At 32.2% G+C, this 23858-nt stretch overlaps 1 protein-coding gene across 1 annotated transcript; it reads left to right on the plus strand.

The window, feature by feature from the left end:
- The first annotated feature begins 1989 nt into the window (after window positions 1–1989).
- On the plus strand, window positions 1990–8257 carry LOC119687229. The gene is made up of 3 exons (XM_038101485.1): window positions 1990–2518; window positions 7214–7325; window positions 7933–8257. Exons 2-3 carry the CDS (start codon window positions 7224–7226, stop codon window positions 8131–8133), a joined length of 303 nt encoding a protein of 100 aa, XP_037957413.1. The 5' UTR covers window positions 1990–2518; window positions 7214–7223; the 3' UTR covers window positions 8134–8257.
- Window positions 8258–23858: the final 15601 nt, after the last annotated feature.

A 23858-nucleotide genomic window follows, 5' to 3' on the forward strand; every position in this document is an offset into this window, starting at 1 on the left:
ATACCGCGAGTTGTCGTCTACAAAAGTAACAAAGTATCTGGATCCTCCGATTGAATTAACATTTATTGGTCCACAAACATCACTATGGACTAAGTCTAAGATATTTTTCGTTTTACTTTGAGACGATTGAAACGGTTTAGTGTTGCACTTGCATTTAAGACACACTGTGCAGTTTATATGTTTTTGATCTGAATCAAATTTTAAACCCAGCACTAGTTGTTTATTTTTTAATTCGATTAAACTATTAATATTTAAATGTCCGTACCGTCTATGCCACAGAACTAAATTATCATTTGCATTATTATTAAAAAACAATTGCGTTTTCAAATCGATTGTTTTGTTTACTATTTCACAAAAAAATAATTGTTTTATTTGCTTTGCTTTTAACACAGCTTCACCGTTTTGATCATAAATATACGCGTTATTTTTTTCGAATGTCACTTTGTAACCATTGTTTGCTGCCTTGCTTACAGAAACAAAATTACATTGCAATACCGGAATATAGAACACATTTTTTAATATAAGTTCACCCATGTGACTTTTTATTCTCACGTTGCCACGTCCTATAGCTTTGAGAAATTTATTACCTGCAAGCATTATTTTTTCATTGCACTGCTCAAAATCTTCAAACATTTCACGATGAGCGCACAAATGAGAAGTTGCGCCACTATCCAAGCACCAAGCTTTTTTATCTAGTACCGTGTTTTGAGTTACTCCAAAAACAGAAAAAAATGATTTCGAATATTCTCCAGAAACTTTTTCAGTTCTCTTAACAGAAGTTTCTCTTGATCTGCATTCTGCAGCGAAATGGCCTTTCTTCCCACATTTGTAACATTTAAAGTTACTCTTTTTTCTAAAATTTTTATCTCCTTTACCTCCGCTATATCTTTTGGTGTGCTCGTTGTTGGAATATTTATGGCTTGATGTAGCAACTAAGGCTTGTACAATACCATCTGCTTCGACTGTTTCATTATGTTTTCTCCGCTCACTTTCTTCAAATAATTTTGTTTTCAAAGCACTAAGCTTTGGGAGCTGATCTCTTGTTTCTAACGCAACAACAAAGTTTTCATAACTTTTTGGCAAACTTGCTAAAATTATTATCACAAACAATTCTTCTTGCAATTCAAGGCCAATTTCTGAAAGTTGTTCAATGACCTTTTCGAAGCTCGCAATATACTGCTGCATGGAATCACCCTCACTCATGCGCATATATATCATTTTCTTAAACAAAGATACCTTTCTTATCGGTCCAGTGGGCTGATGAATTTCTCTTAATGCAGTCCAAGCGGATTTTGCGGTATTACATTTTTTTATATGTCCAATTTCTGAAGTTTTTATTGACAACGTTATTACCGCCAACGCCTTTTCATCGTTCAGTCTCCACTTTTCACATATATCCACATCTTTTCCATCCTTGGTTATTTCAGGCATTTTTTCACTTATGACACGCCAGAGCCCTTGGTGTATGAGGACACTCCTCATCTGGATACTCCATGAGTCGTAATTATTTTCATCCAGTTTATCAATATTATATATAGAATTCATATTACTTGAGTTAAGCCTGGGCCCATAACCTGTTGGAATTTATCAAATGTAGAACACACCTTTACAATAAAACGCGTTGTTTGCTTTTCGAGTGTATAATCACAACTGTCGTTATTTATTAAATTAAATTATGTAAGACTAAATAAGAGCTTATTAAAGCTTGACAAAATATCTATATATGTGTAATGTTATTAACATTGTGGTAGGATTTAACTTCAACAGATCCACTCCGTTTCTTTCGCAAGTTCATCTTCATCAGTTTCGTATACAATTTGATTGTGCACATTCTCAGACTTTTGGGTAACAGGTAATGGAGAACCTTTAAGCAACTCATTTTCTTTTTTAAGAACTTCTATCTCATTTCTAAGTTGAAGACATAGCTGCTCCATATTGTTTATTTTTTCTATATATTTAGATATAGCACTACTTTCGGCTTTCTCTTTAAATTTTGATACTTTTCCTCCACCATAAAGTGGAGGTTGCTGCGGATTCATATTAGATTAAGTTCTTTGCGTAATTTTTGTTAGTTGATATATATATAAAAAGAAAATAACTTACAACTACGCTATTAGAGCTGACAAATTGAATTACACAATAATATTTTTTTACACGATGTAAAGCCAAAAATTGTGCACTAGTTTAGTAGTTTTGCAACACTATGCTGTCTATATCAGCTGATTGTATATGTGTAATAAAATATCAAATAACAAATATTAGGTGAATGTTATTTTTTGTTTTATGTTTTTGATTTTCCGTTCGGAATATTATAAAAAAAAATCTAATCAATTAATAAAATAACACCGCGGGCGCGATATTTCGGCACTTTCGGCAAGTTCTTTAACTAATTATGATATTATATTATATTTTTTGGTACTTTCGCATTTAATGACAAGTCTTTTACTAGGTTTCACTTCGAAAAAACACGGAGCGCATCACGAACGCGACTTACTTTTTCAAACACACAAAGAGATTTGTATATTATATTACAATGTTGTATATTATATTATTTAATATATATATATACATATGTACTTTAAATTATTATGTATATTTACATTAATCTTTACTTTCATTTCTGAAGACAGATAGATGTTAATAATTTCACATAATTTTTTTTAAGAAAAATTAACAAATCGATTAGTATCGATAGTATTTAGTAGACGATATTTGTTCTATCTAATTATAGACAACAAAAACCACTCAAATCAAAATGAAATCAACTTCAGTAGTATATAAAAATCGGGTCTAACTCAATTGGCATTGATTTTTTTTTTTCAATTTATAAATTATTTCTTGAAACTTTCATTACTAACTAATATTGCCATTGCTTTGGAAAAAACTATTGACAATTTAATTATTCAAAATAAAAAAAGGTTGAAAATTAAAATTGAAACTGAAATTAAATTAAAATTGAAATCAAATCAATTAAATAAAATTTATAATATTTTAAATCAAATAACAATTTAGAAAGAATGGTGTCCTTCTTTTTTAAACGGTTCATCTTCTAACTTTAATAAGTACTGATGGCTACATCGAGCAGCTTCTTCTATTACTGTTGGTATGCTCAAATCTCTATGATAGCATTTTTTATAAACTACGGTGCATCTGTTATCATTCTTCGGATTTTAAATTGTAGTCTTTGCAGTTTTTCAAAATTTGATGGCATCGCGTTTCCCACAGTTGTATTCCGTAACTCCATATACGTTTTATTATCGACTTGTCTAACAGAATTTTGTATTCAAGTGGTAGCTTAGATGACGTGCCCATAAGCCAATGCAATGAACTTAGTTTTATATTAATTTGTGTTTTTTAGCCTCTATGTATTTGTTCCAGGTTAAACGTTTATCTAGATGTATCTCTAAGTATTTTATATAGTCGCACAAGTGTGATTTTTGTTCATATATTGTAATATTGGGACAGTTTTCTGGTCTAAGAGCAAATGTTACATGGGTACATTTTTGTTCATTGACTTTGATACGTCATACTGATAACCATTGCTCGAGTTGGTGAACATGATTTTGAAGCATACGTTGTGTGATTGCGGGGTTTTTCTGTGCACGAGGTATTGCGGGGTATTACTGTGTCGTCAGTAAATGTTGCAGTTAAAGTGTTTTTCGAAGTTGGCATATCACTTGTATACAGTAGGGATAATAGCGGACCTATTACACTTCCTTGCGGAACTCCTGCTTGGATAGGACGAGGTTCTGAAACAAAATCTTTATATCTTAAACTAAAAGTTCTTTTGCTTATTTAGTTTTTTAACAAAAGGTGAGTGTTAGTTGGCATGAGAGTTGTAATTTTATGTATTTGGGCTACATTTATAAATATAGAAATGCAGTATTGTTTATTTTCAAATGAGCTTCTAACGAATGATACAATACGATGCACTTGTTCAGTTGTGCTATGTTTAGTTCTGAAGCCGAATTGATGTTCCGGAATTATTCGTTAGCTGAGAATATTGCCATTATTTTTGCTATTAGTAGCTTTTCAAATATTTTTGATAATACTGCAAGGACGTTAATTGGCCTGTAAGATTCTACTATGATCTTGTCCTTCCTAGGTTCAGGTGTCACTGTTATTTGTAAGATTTTTCGAAGTTTGGGATAATAACCTGTCCGTAAGATATCGTTAAAAATGTGCCTGAGATGTATTATGGCACATTGTGGTACCTGTTTCACCATTGCAACTGAGATTTTATCAGGTCCTTCTGCCTTTTTCGCATTGAAATCTTTTATAATTTTAATGATATTTTCTAGTTTAAAGACAAGTGAACAGCTCGAGGGATATAGGTTTATAATTGGTAAAGAAGAGTGTTTTGAAGCATCATTTGGAGTAAATACATTTTTCAAGTGTTTAACAAAAATGTCCCCTTTCTCAGAGTCATTTCGTGCCCAGTCACCATTTTATAATTTCAGAGGAGATTCATGCTGGTTAGACTGTTTGAGGTACTTTGTTGTTTTGCAAACTGAATAGTCAGTTTGTTCATTAGGTGCCAAATAGTATAGAAAATTGTCTACGGATTTTTGATGTCTTTCCGCTAGTGCATATTTGAGTTCATTAGAACATTTAGCAAGCAGAACTTTATGTTTTGGGGATCTATGCCGTTGCCATAATCTTCTAGCTTTCCTCTTCCGTTGCATTAATGTCTCTATTTTATTTGCCACACCAATTTTTTGGGGCGTTTTTTCAGTTCTTATCGAAGCTACTTCAGCACCCGTTGAGATTACTTCAGAAAATTGGTTAACACAGGCATCAATTTCATTATTCAGTTTTTACGAACCGTGTTGTGGTATATGGCAAAAAACATATTTAGAAATGAAAAATTTTGGAAGTCTTAGTCTTCTATATTGTGGTTGGGTGGGCAATGAATTGCAGATATTATGACATTTCTACCATATTTATCAAATCGGATAGCTGTTGATTGTAGGTAATCTTTACTGGAGTCTTCTAAAACAAAGTGTTCAAGCTTTTTTTTTATTATAATAACAGTACCTCCGCGAGCCATACCTTTGGGATGGTTGGTGTCATAAAAACAGTGATTTGGAATTTTGAAAGCGTTTTTTCAGTAAGATGTGTTTCGAACACAAGCATGATATCAATTGCATTACTAATTAATAAATATTCAATTTCGTTATTATGGTTGTTTATACTGATTGCATTCCAGTGACATATTCTAATCGAGTTGCTCATTTGGAGTTAATAATGGAAGAACATTATCAGAGCTTGCATTAGAGCACTTTGATTTTTTATAAGTTCTTGCATCATGCTTTGCATACTACAAATAAAAAATTAAGATATTGTATTGGATCATTTCTTTTGAAAGGTTCTTCTACTGTTATTCTTCAATGTAAAAGGTAACGATGATTGTAAATTGGATGCATTTCTCCTTCAGCGAGTTTTTTTTCGTTTGGCTCAAGTTCTACTTTAAATATTGGTTGAGGTATTTTATTTTTATTTTTAATATTAATGATCGACTTTGTTTCAAAGTCGGCTTTTGGCAAGGCTGTTTTTATATCATATGCACGAAATGTTCTATACCTTTAATCACCACACTTAAACCTTCGCTACTTTTTGATAGGTGTAGTAGCTTTTAATATTGACATCAAAGAAGTGTAAAATTCTTCTAAAGTTAAATTCGTCGTTTATTTGAATTTTTGTTTCATAGACATTTCCTTTCAAGAGTGGAATCATGCTTGAATCAATGCATGAATCAATGCTTATCGCCGATAATGGATGTCATCTTCTTTAAAAGCTCGTTCGAATATTTTTCCCTTAAGTAGATTGGAGGTGGTTTGAATTTTTTGATATTATTTCCAGTATTCTCGCTTTCATCAGTTAATAAAATTTTAAATCTATTTTTATTTAAGGAGGCGCGGTTTCAAATAATTTTGTTTGTTTAGCTACTTGACTAGTTGGTTTTGTCATATGGCTGCGTTTCCGCTTCTTAACAAGAATGTATCTATCTATTCCTGTCTGAATTTTATTGCCGCTGCCTTGTTTAGCAGCATTTTCAATATTATTTTTATCTTCAATATTGATAGACTCATGTTCGTAATTGTTTGTTGCGCAATTTGGCAATTTTTTATTACAAACATTTTTCTGCAACTTTTTTTCTACATAGACGATTTAAATCGTGAGGATGCTATTTTGCAAATTGTAGATATAAAGACCCGCCCTTTCTCTATCTAAACTCACGTGCGACGTTTTAAAAATAAATAAAATATATTTCTTATAATATTAATCTCATTTATTTCAGAATTGGTGATTTTATAACTAATCGTTTTCTTCTGTAAGTATCCAAATATATTGTTTTAAATAAATCATTATGTTGCTAAAAACAAAAATAAATTTGTATTCTTAGTAGGAGTTCCAGGTTAAATTAGAAAAAAACCAAAAGAAGACATATTGAAACTAAAAGTAAGTTTTTAAGATAGGGATAGACGGAAAAATTACGGCTGAATATGCTCGGGTCTTTCTTTTGATGTTACACCTTCCATTTTAGGTTCCACAAAAACTTTAAAGATTATTTATTCCATTCCTCTCTATAAATAAAATCACAGGATGAGTTTTGTCTATATTTTTTGGTGCACCGCTGAAAAATGTTACTTAAAAGAGCAGCGCAATATCATATGAGCTGCAACTCCCTCTAACATTGTTCCACCAACTTATTAATATGATTAATTTATTAATCTGGTATTAATGAAGTGTCAACAAAGATTTTAAACTTAAATACATCAGAATTGGATTAAAATGTACTGTTCCTTTTGTTTGTCATTGATATACTCATTTATTTTCTTTAAATTTACATGATATGTTATGTGTATGACGAAAATGAAGCTTAACACACTAGAGTTGCCATGTTACATATTTCTCATATATAATATATAAAACTAATATAATTATAGAAATTCTTATACACTTATACTACACTAAATAGTATGCTACATACTATATACTACTACAGTATCTACAAATTACAAAATTTGCACTAAATGTATTATAGTCAAAATTCTTTTGTTTACTTTATAAAAAAATTGTTATTAGAAACTGTCACTTTTAGAATATATAAGTAGTCGTCGAGTTACTTTATAAATTGAAAACGTTATACAATTAATATAAAAAATATGTTTTGTTAAAAAAAAGTATTCACTTGGTTTCATTTCTGCAGCTTACGCAAAATGCATCTATCTCTTCTAGTCGTTCTATTAAATGCCATATCCTTTTTTATCATAAGTGGTATTATGCATTTTGAGGATCATGCTATCATAAAAAACGGCAAAGTGAGTACATATATTTTTTTTACTATTTTTTATGTTATATTTGTATTGTTTATGCAATAGTTTTCTTATATAAAATTACTTATTCGAGGTTAAGGTAAGAAAATGAAAGTGAGAGTGAGAAAGAAAAATAGATATGGAGAGGTATGTGAAAATAGAAATACCTGATTTAAAAATTTTATCGCTTTTAGAAATAAGTATGCATGATATTTTTATACACTAACTATAGTGAGTCTTTTTAGTCTACTTTTTCAATTCTTATATTATTTTCGTTGACAATTATTTTGTGTTATGATTCAATATAGAAGTGATTTCTATAAAGCGAAAGGTCAGTCTAGCATCCAATCGCTTAGATTCATCATACTTTTCTCATTTAGTTGTAGTTCTGAGTTAATCATTTTCAAACGCTGGGGGAAAATCTGGGACTTCCTTGAGAAAAATGTTTTTATTATAATATTTTATTATAATAAAAATATGCAAATACTTCTTAATATATATAGTTGCCATTATTATTTATAACTATTACAATATTTTTATAATTTAAACATAATTATATTTTGCTATTCCATTTTTAATTTACATTTAATCACATTTTTTATTTTTTTTTAAGAGTAAAAAACACGAGAAACTCTTCTGGTACACGGAGATAGTTCTATGTTTGATCAGTATTGTTGCTAAGTGCTTTCTTACCTATGTGGTCCTAGAGCTTTTGGATTGCTTAGTAGCTTGGCTGGTGTTACGTTACAAGAGAGTACGTGGACGTATTGTCTATGTTGCCGCTGTTCAAAGAATGGACAACGTGGCTTCGTAAGAAGGCTTGGAGTAGCATAAAGTTTGCTGTTTAGAGTGCACGCCGAACAAATAATTCGAAAGCTATTCCTTTAAAACCAATATCTTTTCTAACATTTTTGTTTTTATCACGTGATGTTATTGTTTTATTCAGTTAGTAGTCTATTACTTAAATAAAGTTTGGTTTTTTACAAAAATCGTTTGTTTCGTTCAAGTTTTTTTTTGCAGATAGAATTTTCTTTTTAATTTAGTGCATTTATGCTAAAATTTAGTATATTATATTATGAAACTATATACACATAATATTCGATAAATATTAACAATGAACACTTCTGTTCAATATGATCTTCACGTTTAGACTAAAAATTATGTTTTACGAATTTTATTTTCGCATTTTAAGCTCTTGTTACCTTTGCGCCTCGCACAGCCTGAAAAATATACTAATTATTTGATCACATTAACCAAGAGTGTAAAAGACATGGAGTTGACAGAGTCCTGTGTAAAAACAGAAGCCAAAATGCAATCCTATGCACAAATAACTAAAACTAGAAACACAAATCCGAAGTCTGAAAATGCAATTCTTATGCAAATCTTGGAGAAATTAAATAAGCAAGAAGAATTCAACAAGCTAATTGAAAAGTGTTAAAAAAACCTAGAAATACTCTTGAAAAACCCACACGATGGTTAAAGCTATAAGGATAATGTTATGGAACGCTAACGACCTTCTAAAACACAAAGATTAGCTTGAACTTTTACTTCATATTAAAAATATTGATATTTGCCTCATAGCCGAAACTCATTTTACTAGATCGTCTTACATAAATTTTAAAAACTATTCAATTTACCACTCAGTACATCAGTACTTCTTTAAAAACGAAGAAAGTGGAAAAATTGTCTGAAAGACCTTTGGTCTCGACAGGATATACATATATATTATAAACTTATCAATGAAACAGTTTGTTAGGAAAATAATATCTAGAAATTGACTTATATCTTGACCACCGAAATTGTGTGATCTGAAGTCACTTTCTTTGTATAAACTTGAAATCGTTGGTCTGTACGGACAAATCTGCATCGATTTCAGTCTTGGCATTAGCACTCGAAACACTATTTGGAAGAGATTAATTTAAATAATTGAAAAGATGAAGCAAATTCTTAAAAAATTATCCACAAATTATTATGTTACGAGATTCACCACTACGATCTAGAGATCTATTGTGCCCTTTTCATGAGCTTAAAGCACTTCTTCAAGTCCCTTTTTCTCGATATATTATGGTATTAAACTATTATGTAGAGGAGGTATAGTCTAAAACCTACAATCTAGCAATGGTCAGTCATAAGTTACTTGTACCATTTTCATAACTTAAGTACCTACAAAAATCATTTTTAAACTTTTTGAATAAATTTAAAAACTCAAATGTAATTCGTTTTTGGGTTTTTAAAACAATTCATCCTAAATCCAAGAACTGCGCACACCGTTAATTTAACAACAACCATTTTTATAGTTGACACATATTTATTAAAATGTTGACCATTACTAGCCTTGGCACATGCAAAGTTTTTATACGGAATCTATCACTAACTGTTTTGGAGCACACCATTTTGTTGGTGTATAGAGACAACTTTCAGAAGGTTATTTTTCCAGAAGGAATGTTATTTATTATATCTTACATTTTGTTTATACAATCAGATGAATATATAAATAAATATATATATTGTCACCTTTATATATATGTTGTCAACTATAACATATAATTTAGTAAGACGTTAATAATTTAATGATTTAGTTGAATTTATAAGCAATTGGTGACAAAGTTTTCGGTTTCATTGAAATTTATACATTAATTAAATTAAAAATTTATTATTAAAAGTTTATTTTGGAGTATCACAAGTCACAGCTTGAGGTATTATTTCACACAAAAAAAAATTGCTTATGCATTAACTTATAACAATTAATTAACGCAATATATTGCTGGTTTCAAATATTAATTTGTCAAAAAGTATCAGAGAATCGGTACTGAAAGCTATTGAAAGGTTAAACTAAATCAAATTAAAACATTGTAAGTGGGCCATAACCTCTCCACTATCCCCTCATATAACCGCGGCTTTCGTGACTCCAGTCACAGAGTATATTGTTGATCCCACCCCCCCTAGTTAGCCGTAATCCCTCCCCCTTCTATATCACTCATCCTACCTAGTTAATGCCGTTACTTTCTAATTTAGATGAACTTAGTTCACTAGGTATTAAGTCTATTTTCTCATTCTTCTCTCCTATGATTACTGGAATGAAGTTTCCACTTTGCTGTGGAAATCTTCTTCTTTCATTCCTAAGAGGTGGTTTTAGTGTGTTCAAGTCTCACACTGTGGCTTTCGATGCTTTCCACCTACTGCAAAAAAAAATTATAACGTTTTCTGCTACAGTTTGGAACAAAATTCGTGGCAATATAAGAACAATCTACAATAATTATATCTATTCAATCTAAACTAATTGCATATCCAATTATTAGGAAGTCGTATTTAAAGCCTTTTAATTATTTTTATTTACTATGGTATTTTAAGGTATAATATTTTGAACTTATAATCTTCAAAGAAAACAATTAAATTTAATAGATGGAAAGAGTTAAGTGTGATAAAATACATAAAATGTTTATGTTAATATGTTAGATTGAATTTGCACATAAAATAATTGCACACACATAATTGGCACTTAACTTATATAAAAGTATTACATATACATACGTTGAATATCTACATATATATAAAATCGTTTGTTCGTCTGTTCGTTACTCAATAACTTTTTAATGACTTAACTAATCTTCTTGATACTCTCAGATCTCACTTATATAGTTTTTCGGCGTAACATAGGCTTTTAAAACATTCGATACTAGTTATAATTTTAACTTAAATAATAAATTTAATAATTTCCGTTTCAAACTTTCCGACAGTTTGAATGATACTGATTTTCTTTTTATTTTTTTCAAATAAAAAAAATTTATTACATTCACTTAAAGATTTCAATATATTTAAAAATTAAACTGGATATATATACATTTGCTTAATAATTAGAATAGAGGAAAAAGATATTTTTTTTATTAATTGTAGCTGTGCTTAAAGAAAAAATGCCAAGACTTAAAGCAAAAACAAATCTTTCTAAATACACACAGAGGAATCAAACTATGCGATTAAGACGAGAAACCAGAAGTTCTGAGGAACATTTGCGAAACAATGACACTGATAAGGAACGGATGGTGCAGTTGCGTTTAAATGAAACTCAGAACCAAAGAAACCAACGGTTAAACGGAGATATATCACGACATAGACGAACGAGTCAACACGTAACTGATGTAAATAGGCAACAAAATCGAGAGCGCATTCAAAAACAACGTGCATTGACAAGGTCATCGTTCAATCGTCTTGCATTTGAATATGATCCAGTAATAGATTATTCAGCACATCCCAAATTATAGTTGGCGAAATGAATATTGAATGTGGATATTGTCATGCATTAAAATTTAAAAAGGAAACACCTGGAATATGTTACGCATCAGGAAAAGTGGTATTGCTTTCATTGAATCCACCACCCGAGCCCTTGAAAACATTAATAGCTGGCATAAAATATGAGTCAAAATTATTTTTGAAAAAAATTCGAAAATTTAATTCAAGCTTTCAAATGACCTCATTTGGAGCAACAAACGTAGTTAAAAATACAAGTAACAACAATTTCAATGTTGAAACAACTTTCAAAATTCAAGGTCAGGTTTATCATAGAATTGGTTCGTTACTATCGATGCCCGATGAGGACCCCAAATTTCTGCAAATTTACTTCATGGGCAATGAGGAAGATAGAGTAAATGCAAGATGCAACTATAATCATATTGAAATAAATGCAGAAAAAGCAATAGTTGCATCTTTAGATGCGTTTGTAAATAAGAACAATCAGTTAATAAAAGTGTTCAAAGGAGTGTCGAACAGATTACAAAATGACAATTACATGATTGTAATCAAAGCCGACAAAGTACCAATTGCAGAACATACACGACGATTTAACGCTCCAACTATAAATGAAATCGCTGTATTAATAGTTGGCGAACGGTTTGAAAAACGAGATATTAAAATTATGCGTAGAGATAAAACATGGCAAACAATTGAAGATACTCATCGTTCATATGATGCATTGCAATAGCCCCTAATATTTTGGGAGGGAGAAGATGGATATCAAACTGATTGAATAGATTTCCGTTTAGTAACTATTTAATAAATTATTTTCAGATGAAGAAACAAACAAAAATGTTAGCGCAATGAACTATTACTCATATCGTTTGATGATCCGAAACCATGAAGATAATCACATTTTAAAGTGCCGTCAATTATTTCATCAATCGTAGTCGATATGTTGAAAGCGAACGATTGCGATACATTCGATTCAACCAAACAAAATTGCGTGCAGAAGAGTATATACATCTACGCGATGCTGTTAATAATAATATAGATGGGAACTTGAACCTTAGTAATATTGGTAATGTGTTCATACTTCCATCTTCATATACTGGCAGCTCACGTCATATGCAAGAATACATCGAAGACGCAATGACGTACGTGCGTGCATATGGTCGACCAGATTTATTTATAACATATACATGTAATCCGCATTGGGATGAAATAAAAAAATGGTCGACCAGATTTATTTGTAACATATACATGTAATCCGCATTGGGATGAAATAAAAAAATTGTTATTACTTGGACAAACGCCGATTCATCGTCCCGATATTACCGCACGGGTGTTTAAACAAAAATTAAAATCTTTGATTGATATAATTGTAAAACACTCTGTATTTGGAGAAACACGCTACTGGATGTATTCTATTGAGTGGCAAAAAAGAGGTTTGCCACATGCTCATATTTTAATTTGGTGTGTTGAAAAAATCAGACCTGAAGAATTTGATAAAAAAGTTTCTGCAGAAATTCCAGATCCAAATGTTGACAAAGAGCTATTTGAATTTGTGACAAAAAATATGATACATGGTCCATGCGGAAATTTAAGTATGACGTCAAACAAATAGTTTGTTAGAGATACGATAACTGGAATTGATGGCTATCCTATATATCGTCGAAGAAATTCGGAAAATGGAGGCCAATCCTTTTCACTAAAGTTGAAAAATATTGAATATGAAGTTGAAGTAGACAATGGGTAGTGCCATATTCGCCATTGTTATCCAAGATATATAAAGCGCACATCAATGTAGAATTTTGTAGCGCCATAAAATCAATAAAATACATTTGCAAATATGTTTATAAAGGTAGTGATATGGCAGTATTTGCAGTTCAAAATATAAACGAAAATGATGAAATAACACGCTACCAAATGGGCAGATATATCAGCAGTAACGAAGCAAGGGGAAACAACGTTCGCCGGGTCAGCTAGTATTTTTATATATTTTTTGCTAATAATTAAGATATTTATATAGAGCAGGAGTTTACCTAAAAGTGTGACCGAAGCATAATTGCATAATAAAATGAGTTCGCATAGGAGTTAACTTCCTCCCCCATGTGTGTGATATATAGATCACGAATGGATAGACATGCATAACACAGGTTAATGGACTAAATTTGGTGGATAATGTAACACAATATTAGATCTTATAACGGACTTTTTCAATATCTTCTAATAAGTGTCTTAATGAAACAGTGTGAATGTACTATAAGAATAAAAATTTAGGAGATTAGATATTAGACTCTACTTTTATATTTAATAAATAATAAATAAAATAATAAATAAATTTGTTTATTTATTTAGAAAACATATTATAAAATTTTCACAATGGTAACACCTAAATTACCTAATTTTTATCTTAAATACCAACATTCGCTGCCATACTGACATAATTTATTATTTCCATTAATTTACCATCAATTTACTCGAACTTGCACATGGCCTAAGCAAAGTAAACTCGTAAAATTCTAAATCGTAAATATTTTTATAAACATAGAAAATGGTAGTACACCAAGGTTTTTATATGTATTTGCAATTTGTACATCTGTCAATTTTTTAATATATTACCTTATTTTCATATAATATTAAGAACAAATGATGATTTCAGTGACCATTTCTTACCTGTAAAAAGAAAAGAAAATATATGTAATAATTTATACTAATAATAAATCGAAATAAATTTGATAATGCAATCTTTCATGTGTAATAGAAATAAGTACAGTGTTTCATTTATTTTCGAGCCAATTATTTTAATTTACTAGAACTATTGATAGGTATTGGAGGTATGCACTCTATACCTTGTGATCAAAAAAGAGCTTATTCGTTCTTTTTTTGAATTTCCGCGCTCATCCAAAATTTTTTTTATTTTCACGCTGGCAACACTATTATACACATTCTGTCAAAGTTTAACGCATATCGTACGATTAGTTTTTGTTTGGCGTCTATACAAAGAAGTCGAAAAATTTTCGTGTGGCGATTTTTAGCTGAATTTCATTCAAGAAAATCGTCGTTGTGATGTAGCCAAGGAGATGATTTCCAACGCAGATAGTGACCCCACATTCAATAAACGCATCATAACTGGTGATGAGACGTGGGTCTACGAATTTGATATGCCCACCAAACAACAATCGACCGAATGGTGCTTCGAAGGTGAGCCGAAACCGAAAAGAGAACGCCAAAAAAGCGTCGTTGTGATGTAGCCAAGGAGATGATTTCCAACGCAGATAGTGACCCCGCATTCATTAAACGCATCATAACTGGTGATAAGACGTGGGTCTACGAATTTGATATGCCCACCAAACAACAATCGACCGAATGGTGCTTCGAAGGTGCGCCGAAACCAAAAAGAGAACGACAAAGTCGGTCCAAAATCAAAGTTATGCTGACTGTTTTCTTTGATATTCGTGGTGTGGTGCACTCTGAACTCCTTCCGGACGGTCAAATGGCCTAGTTTGCGTGAGGCCATTCGCAAAAAGAGGCCAGATTTATGGAAGGAAAACTTATGCATGTTATACCATGATAACGCACCGGCTCACACAGCATTGATTGTGTCGCAATTTTTGGCCAAAAAGTTCACCAATATCATCAACCAAGCTGTCCAGATATGGCCCCGTGTGACTTTCCCAGACTCAAATTGCCATTGCGAAGACCATAGACGCGTTTTGAGACCACACAGTTGCCATATACGGAATCGCCAATCTACACAATTTTTCTAAAAGCTTAGAAATTAGCAAATGTAAGTCATGTACTGTAAGGTGAAGAGGCTGTCTATAACTCTTCAAGTTAGTCAAAACAGTGTTGTTGATCTATTTATAACAAAATGAAATATATATTTTCATGAAGGTGTAACGACACATTTTTTGTCACTGATGATGCTGAGGTATACTCAGCCGTCGTCCAGGAGTCGTTGCAATATAATTTATTTTTTTTCCAAATCAAAGACAATTTAATATATGTGATTACTGATTTATTTAGAATTATAATTAAAAAAAAAAGAAAAGAAATGTTACAATGTAAATATTATGATGAATTGTGTTGGCCTCCTATGGAAACTTTAGGGGTTTGGCTAAATGATCTCGGCGTTGTATAGTACTTCCAGATAGATGCCGCTCTACTTGGAATTCAAACTTGGAATTTTATTTCGGATTACAGAACATCAACCTAGTAGTCCAGATGTATAAGCTACCTTGACTTATTACTCACTACTGGTCAAGACATTTGAACTACCTTGACGTTTATACAAAGCTACCAGTCAAGACGTATGAACTACCTTGACGCTTATACACAGCTACCAGTCAAGACGTATGAACTACCTTGACGCTTATACAAAGCTACCAGTCGAGACGTATGAACTACCTTGACGTTTATACAAAGCTACTACTCAAATTTCTAATTTCTTGATTTCGCAAACACGTATGACTGCCTTCGAGAGTTTTCCAACAAGTGATATTTCTTCTAATTCGTACACTTATTTATACTAAATCGACCGAAGCTTTTCCTGTAGCGCATACATTGCTTCAGCCGGTTTGCATTTTTGATAACGTTGCTGTTTTTCGCTTTCGCCGCAGTTCTTTTAATAATTTGCGCGCGCATCATTTTTTGCACAAAGTTCTTTGCACAAAGTTCTTTGCACAAAAGCTCTTGACATTTCTTGTTTTGTTTATATATTTTAAATGTGCTTTCTTTTACTCAGTGTCAGTAGTGCCGGTGTTTAATGTTTATATTTATTAACTAAGATTTAAATAACTATTAAAAATACTACAATTATTAATATAAATAATAAATAAATAAGGTGAGTGTGTTATTTATTTGTTTAAATATATTTTATATTCCTTCCATTTTCGATGTAATCTTAGGATTATTCATGTGGTGCAGTTACGTGCATGCGGGGTGGGTTTATAGTAAGTACTTTACGTTTAAAATTAACAATAAAAATTAACCAGTTTTCATTGCAGATATCAACTCCACACTGATTGTATGTAGGTTGGAAATTAATTAAAATTTCCATCCTTACAAAGGAAATAACCCACAAGTCCACATAAAAATTCTATTTTTTAAATCACAACCAAAATATCAAAATAATAATAATACTACGCAGTGGACGAATGCAATTTGACTGTCTGCATAGCATACCTTAAGAATCATAATCAGAAAGTGGGTAACAATGACGCAAGTATTCCAATTTTATTTAACTTCTTATAAAGTAAAAAGATACCAAAATAATCGAAATAACAACACAACAATTATTCACTATTCCCAATGAACAAATTTATTCTCCACAACTTAAGTAAAAATCAGGGTATTGCCGTAGAAATGTTGTGGTAATAGGAAATCATCATAAAGCATCCAATCGCAATTCTCATATATATTACTCTATATACAGGTCGACATCAAAATATTAAGTATAAGAATAGTCTGCTTTTAAAAACTGCTTTAACTCTACTAACTAAATCTATGTCTGGTATTAATACAGCTCTCGAGACCTATACGAGGCAACTTGATGCCAATGAGTTCAATCTATTTATCTATTACGAATGCAGAACTTTGTAACTACAGAATCCCACTGCAGTCAATTTAGTATATAAGAACACGCAGCCTTTAATAAAACTATGTGTCTCTACTAACCACATTATCTATCTATGCATGGTAATTTGATGCTAAACAGTACAACCTACTACTACAAATGCAACTACACAATCTCGTGAAAGTATTGACTTATAACCTCTTAACACTATTTAAAGCTCCACTGATAACTAATGAATTAGATTACAGAAAGCACGTTAAGTCTTTATTAAGTCTTGGATATCTGTATATGATAATTTGACGCTCACCCAGTTCACCCTACTTACCTACTAAGAAACAAAAAATTTTCTGTAATTTAATTAGTAAGCATCATAACCCCATAAAAGTGTGTAAAAGTGTGAAGATATTGGAAAATCAATTTAAATCTTTAAACCAAAAAAAATATAGGAATATATATTATGTCTTCGACTAATTAGAAAGGAACTTGTCACAGTGTTAAATTAATGGAACTACGAAAACTCTTTAATAATAATAAACTCGTTAATAATAACAAACCAACTAGCATGATGAAAGCACACGCAGCTTTTAATAGACTTACTTCTCTACTATCTGTGTCTCTGACTTTTACTGGGGATCTGGAGATCTATTTGTGATAGTTTGACGCCTAGTCAGCTTGATCTACTTTGCTACTAGGAATGCAATCATTTTCTACTATTTTAGTACCCAAAGCAGCCCCGTTAAAATATTGTTAAGTACTGTTAAGTAAAGAACTCTAATATGGAAAGCACTCGAAATGTTGAATTGAGCTACTGCTGTACTGACCATTGTCTCTGACTAGTTTTACTAGGTATCTAGAAATCCATATGTGACAATTTGATATCAAGCAACTGCTATATAAATTTAGTTTACATCGTGGTTAATGTGATTGCGTAGTGGTGCGAGTTCTGTCGTCGAAGAAAATAATGTCATCAACGACAAATTGTGCAACTGGGTAATATCATTATGAATTTATTTTTGCGACTACTGAAGTTATTCTTTTATTTATAGTTATTGATATATTTAACTAACATTTTTATTGTATAAAACTATATGTTTTTTTGAAGTAAATATTAGTGAAATATTGCTTATTAGTAAATATTGCTGAAAAAGCTACGCTTTCTTTATATGGTGACAAAGAAGCTACTGGTATATTCAAATTTAGAGGGTATTCGTACAGCAAAAAAAGAATGAAAGAAAGGACAAACAAAAAAATTTATTTAATTATTATTGGAAAAATGGCTGACCATACAACGCTGTTTCGAGTATTGCCACTCATCATCAGTGGTCTTAGGATATAATCGAATTTTATTTAATTAGTTTGTAGTCCGTATATATTTTGTTTGGACTGCAAGTGCCAGGCTTAGAAGTCGTGCCTATCAAATTAGAATCGATGACTAATCGTGTTTATCCACAAGTAGCCAAGGCTGCACAAACTTTCAGTGCTCTATTTCCAGGTTTTTTGTCACTTTTTTATTTAATTAGTGACATTAACTTAAGCACTTGCAGTGCTTTAAATTAGAACGAGCTTATAAACACAGCTTTATTTGGAAACACTAGTACAAAGAATTGAAAGTTAACTTAACTATTTTTTTATTTTCAAAGCTATTCTTTTTGTAGAGACATTTGTTATGCATATTGTTTACTTACTAAATGCAAAGCGCGCATTCTGGTGCTTTTTACAAAGAAGTTACGCTATGTTATGCTACAAATTCGCTTTTGCGATTTAGTTGTATGATCAGCCAAATTTCAATAAAAATTAAATTAATTTTTATGTTTGTGCTTTCTTTCATTCTTTCTTTGCTATTCGAAAACCCTCTAAATAAAACTACATGTATTTCTTATTTTATCAAAAACATGAGTAAGTATGGCAACTTATCTTATTAATATAATATGCTTAAATGCATATCCTGTTTTTATGATAGACATAAGCTGACAAAAACGCTTAAATCAAATTAAGTTGACAAGCTTAGATACTTTTCACTGCCTATTTTCTTAATATTTTTTTCTAAGCAACTACTCATGCTTGCGCTGAATGCTTAAGTAACTTACCTAACAACCTGATATTGTTGTCATTTTTGTTTGCTTTGCGTAATTTGTCGCTCCTGACAACCGACGAAAAATGCTAAAAAGCTAAAAACGTGGTTTTTTGTGTCCAGAAGCTTTTCAAGAAAAATAAAAAACAATTGTGATGTACCAGTATGTGCAGAAGTGAATATCTATGTGTAACATATCGTTGCACATGTTTGTGAGCATTTTGTAGATGCACGCTACTCCGTCAAACGCTGAATGACAACTCATTTAAAGCAGAAAAATTAGCAGCAACAAGTTAACGATTTCAATTTCAGGAATATTTTCTGCTAATTTTTTTATAAGTGCCACTTTGCGTTTTTGCGTAGTTGTGTTGTTGCGTTTTGATTTACTTGCGTTTTTTCCACAAGTAAACGAGCGCAAGATTCGTTTGATGGTGGGCAGATCACACCAGTTTACCAAGAGGGTGTCATAAATAAGGTAAATGCTGTGCTAATTGTGGTTAAATGAAAATATAAAAACACGTGTAACTTACATGTTACGAAATCAATTATGGGGATTATAGTTAAATACTAATGTTACTCTTTTGTTATTTTACTTTTATTTATTGCTTTATTGTTACTTCTAGTATCATTGCTCTTATGCATCTTTTCATGCTCTCATGAGTGTTACGCTCTCGGAGTGCATTAATGTAAGAAATATAATAAAGAAATGAAAGTCAGTTTTGACTGGACACTCTTAACTAAACGGACGTGTTTTATTTAAACTCGGTGTCTGACAAATTCAGAAGTGGTATTTAAAATAAAGAGTGCAAATAATAATTTAATGGTAATAAGTGTAGACAGTTATTAATGAAAATAATGGATTCGAACACAATGGGAAATGCAATTGACTTGGATGATTTTCCTTCGGTAAAGAAAAGTAATTTGAAAACGCAATTGCATGAACATAATGATCAGGAGAAACAAAGTGTCGCCGATTTTAATACGGCAAACGAAAACACCACCGTTTTGGAATTGAAAGCCGAAGTATTGCGTCTCCAGCGGACATTGGAGTCATTAATACAGCCTATCAATGCGGTGGCGACGTCGATGCCGGAATTAAATGTGAATAAATATTTTGTGCCGAATACTGCTCTACATGCAACAAGACAAACTACAACTACAACAGATACAGTGAGTGTTTCTTTGCCTTCGATGACTGTACCGAACCAATACATGAACAAATATTCGTGTGCATCAACAAGTACAGTGTGGCCTCTGCCAGCGTCACATGTAATGAATATGCCTAATGCGTCTACGTTGGCGCCAGTAAAGTTTTCAACCCCTGAGTGTGTGCAAAAGTCGCCGTTGATCGTGCCGAACATAGCTGTAGCTGCTACGTCAGCAGAATACGCACCGTACATGCAGAACAGACAAGATCAAACCAATTTGCGTATGCAGTATGAAACAAATATGAATTCGAATGTTGCTATGGCAATGCAGAGTGCGAGTAACTATTGTAATATAAGAGAAATTATAGATCCTTTGCCGTCATTCGACAACAACAGTGATGACGTCACATCAGTGCAGTTTGTTCAAAGTGTTGAGCAATTAAAGAATGCATACCAGTGGAATGACCATATTGTTCTATTTGCTATAAGAAGTAAATTGAGAGGTGCCGCAAAATTGTGGATCGATTCGCAACCAGTATTTCGTAGCTGGGGTGAATTTGTGGTCGCATTCTTAAATGATTTTCCGTGTGTTTTGAATGCTGCTAATATTCATATGCAGTTAATGAGCAATCAGCAGAGAAAAAATGAAAGCGTTGTTGAGTACTACTATCGAATGTTAGCTATTGGACGCCGCGGACAACTCGAAGACCAAGTGGTCATAAGATATGTAACCATCGGGCTGTATGACGACGGGTTGCGGAAGACACTATCTGCTATGCAATTTAAAAATTGCTCAGATTTTGTGCGGTCGTTGCAGAACAGTAATGTAAGCGTACGAAGACCAGCAGTACGTTACAATGATAATCAATATATACCGAATAAAAATAACAGTGACTCCAGTGTAACTCGTGTGGTAAAAACGGGACCGGTTTGTTATAATTGTCGGGAGTATGGGCACATTTCGAAAAATTGTCCAAAACCGCAACGAAACCCGCGTTGTTCAATGTGTTCAGGAAACCATGACACAAAAACGTGTAATAAACGAAATCCAGTAAATGCGATTGAAAAACCTGGTATTATAATTAAACAAATATATATAAACAATATCTTATGTAACGCTTTGATCGATTCAGGCAGTGGTGTGTCAATAATTAAACGTAATATAGCCATTATATTGAAATGCAAACTAATAAAAAGTGTGAAAACTTTGAACGGTTTTGCCGGCGGTGAATATGTGTGTTCCGAAAAGACAGATAAGTTGTCAATAACTATTGATGAACAAAAATACAAGTGCGAAATGCTAGTGGTCGAAGATGATACCATGGCATATGACGTCATTATCGGTATTGACTTATTGTCCAAATGTCGCGTTGTGATTGAAAATGGAAACTGTCAAGTGTTTGCGATAACACCCGAAAGTTTTAAGTGCAACGAGAATTTATCGGTTAACGAACAAAATGAGTTGCGTAATTTGTTAAATAATTATTACGATTGTTTTGGCGAAAATCTAAATGAACTTGGTAAGGCGAAAACAACGAAAATGGAGATTGCGGTTACATCTCCAACGCCGATAACAAAAAAACCTTACAGCATACCAATTCCTAAACAACGTGTCGTGGAACGAATTGTTGACGATTAGAGTTAAATATTATTCGAACATCAACTTCAGAATACTCGTCTCCTATTGTTCTTGTACCCAAATCGAATGGTGAAGATCGTTTATGCATCGACTACAGGGCATTAAATGCTGTAACGGAAAAACAGCCATGGTCAATGCCTACAGTAGATGGTGTTCTATCAACTCTTGCGGGAAAAAGATTTTTCACAACTTTAGATATGATGTCAGGTTATTATCAGATTGAAATTGCTGAATCATCGAAAAAGCTGACAGCGTTCGTCACTCATAATGGTCACTATGAGTTTAACCGAATGCCATTTGGCCTCAAAAACGCTCCGTGCGTATTTCAAAAGATGATGATGAAACTTGTGGAACCGCTGAGAGGTAAGGTGGTTAGTTATGTTGATGAAGTCATTGTGGCATCTGAAACAGCACAAGAAGGGCTTGAGAATTTAAAAGAATTTTTGAAAATTATTCGTAATGAAGGATTGACCTTACGCCTATCGAAATGTTATTTTATGAAAGGCAGTGTATCGTTTTTAGGTCATGAAGTCGACGAGAATGGTATAAAACCTGGTATAACTAAAACCATTGCGATAAAACAATTTCCTATACCAACGAATGTAACAGAAGTCAGACGTTTCTTGGGACTTACAGGTTACTTCAGGAAATTTGTTCAGAATTATGCACAAATTGCTCATCCGTTAACACAGTTAACGAGAAAGAATATTGCTTTTAAATGGTCATTGGAATGTGAAAATGATTTCCTCAAACTAATTGAATTGTTAGCTAATGAGCAGCTTTTGGGAATATATGACATTAATAAAGAACAAGAAATTTATACTGACGCAAGCAATATTGGACTTGCAGCGATATTAATGCAACGTGAAGATAACGGAATATCAAAGCCCATAGCATATTTTAGTCGATTATGTACAGATGTTGAAAGTAAATATCATGGATATGAATTAGAAGTTTTAGCGGTAGTTGAAGCATGTCAACGTTTTCGAATGTATCTTTTGGGTAAACATTTTAAAATCTTTACGGATTGTTCAGCTACTGGTTGCGAATCGATCCACAGTATTAAAACAGTAACACCAATGATTCCACGAGTCGCAAGATGGCTGTTAAAATTGCTCGAATATGATTATACGTCAAGTCATCGCCCAGGTAATTTAATGGCTCACGTTGACGCAATGAGTCGAGCTCCTGTTGAACTGCCATGCGAAGTTGATGATGTATCTGCAAATTTAATGATGATTGACATTTCGAATGAGGATTGGATTTTGACAATGCAACAGCAAGATGATAATTTACAACAGATCATTAATATTTTAAAAGGACGTGTCGATTCAACACAGCGAGAGCAGCATGAGAAGGAATTCATTTTAAAGGGAAATCGGCTCTATAGAAAACATCATGATAGGAAAGAGTTACTGGTCATACCAAAAGGAATACGATGGAGAATTGTGAAACTTTGTCATGATGATGCTGGTCATCCAGGTGTGGATGGCACAATAAAACGTATTAAACAACATTTTTGGTTTCCTCGATGTCGAAATTTTGTTAAGGGGTACATCAAATCATGCATTGAATGTTGTCATAATCGAAGTACAGCAAAGAAAGAATGTCAAGTATATGGTATGGAGATACCGAGGGTGCCGTTCAAGGTAATACATATGGACCATCTAGGACCTTTTATTAGAAGCTGCAGTGGTAATGAATATATCATAGTGGTCGTGGATGCACTAACTAGATATTTTGTAACTGTCGCTGTTAAATCAACGAAAAACAAACCAGTACTAGAAACACTTAATCAACTAACATTGTATTTTGGTCTTCCCAGTAAAATCGTTACTGATAGAGGTACAGCTTTTACATCCTCAGCGTTCGA

This window comes from Teleopsis dalmanni, chromosome X, assembly GCF_002237135.1.
Source record: "Teleopsis dalmanni isolate 2A chromosome X, ASM223713v2, whole genome shotgun sequence".
NCBI classification, from domain to species: Eukaryota; Metazoa; Arthropoda; class Insecta; order Diptera; family Diopsidae; genus Teleopsis; species Teleopsis dalmanni.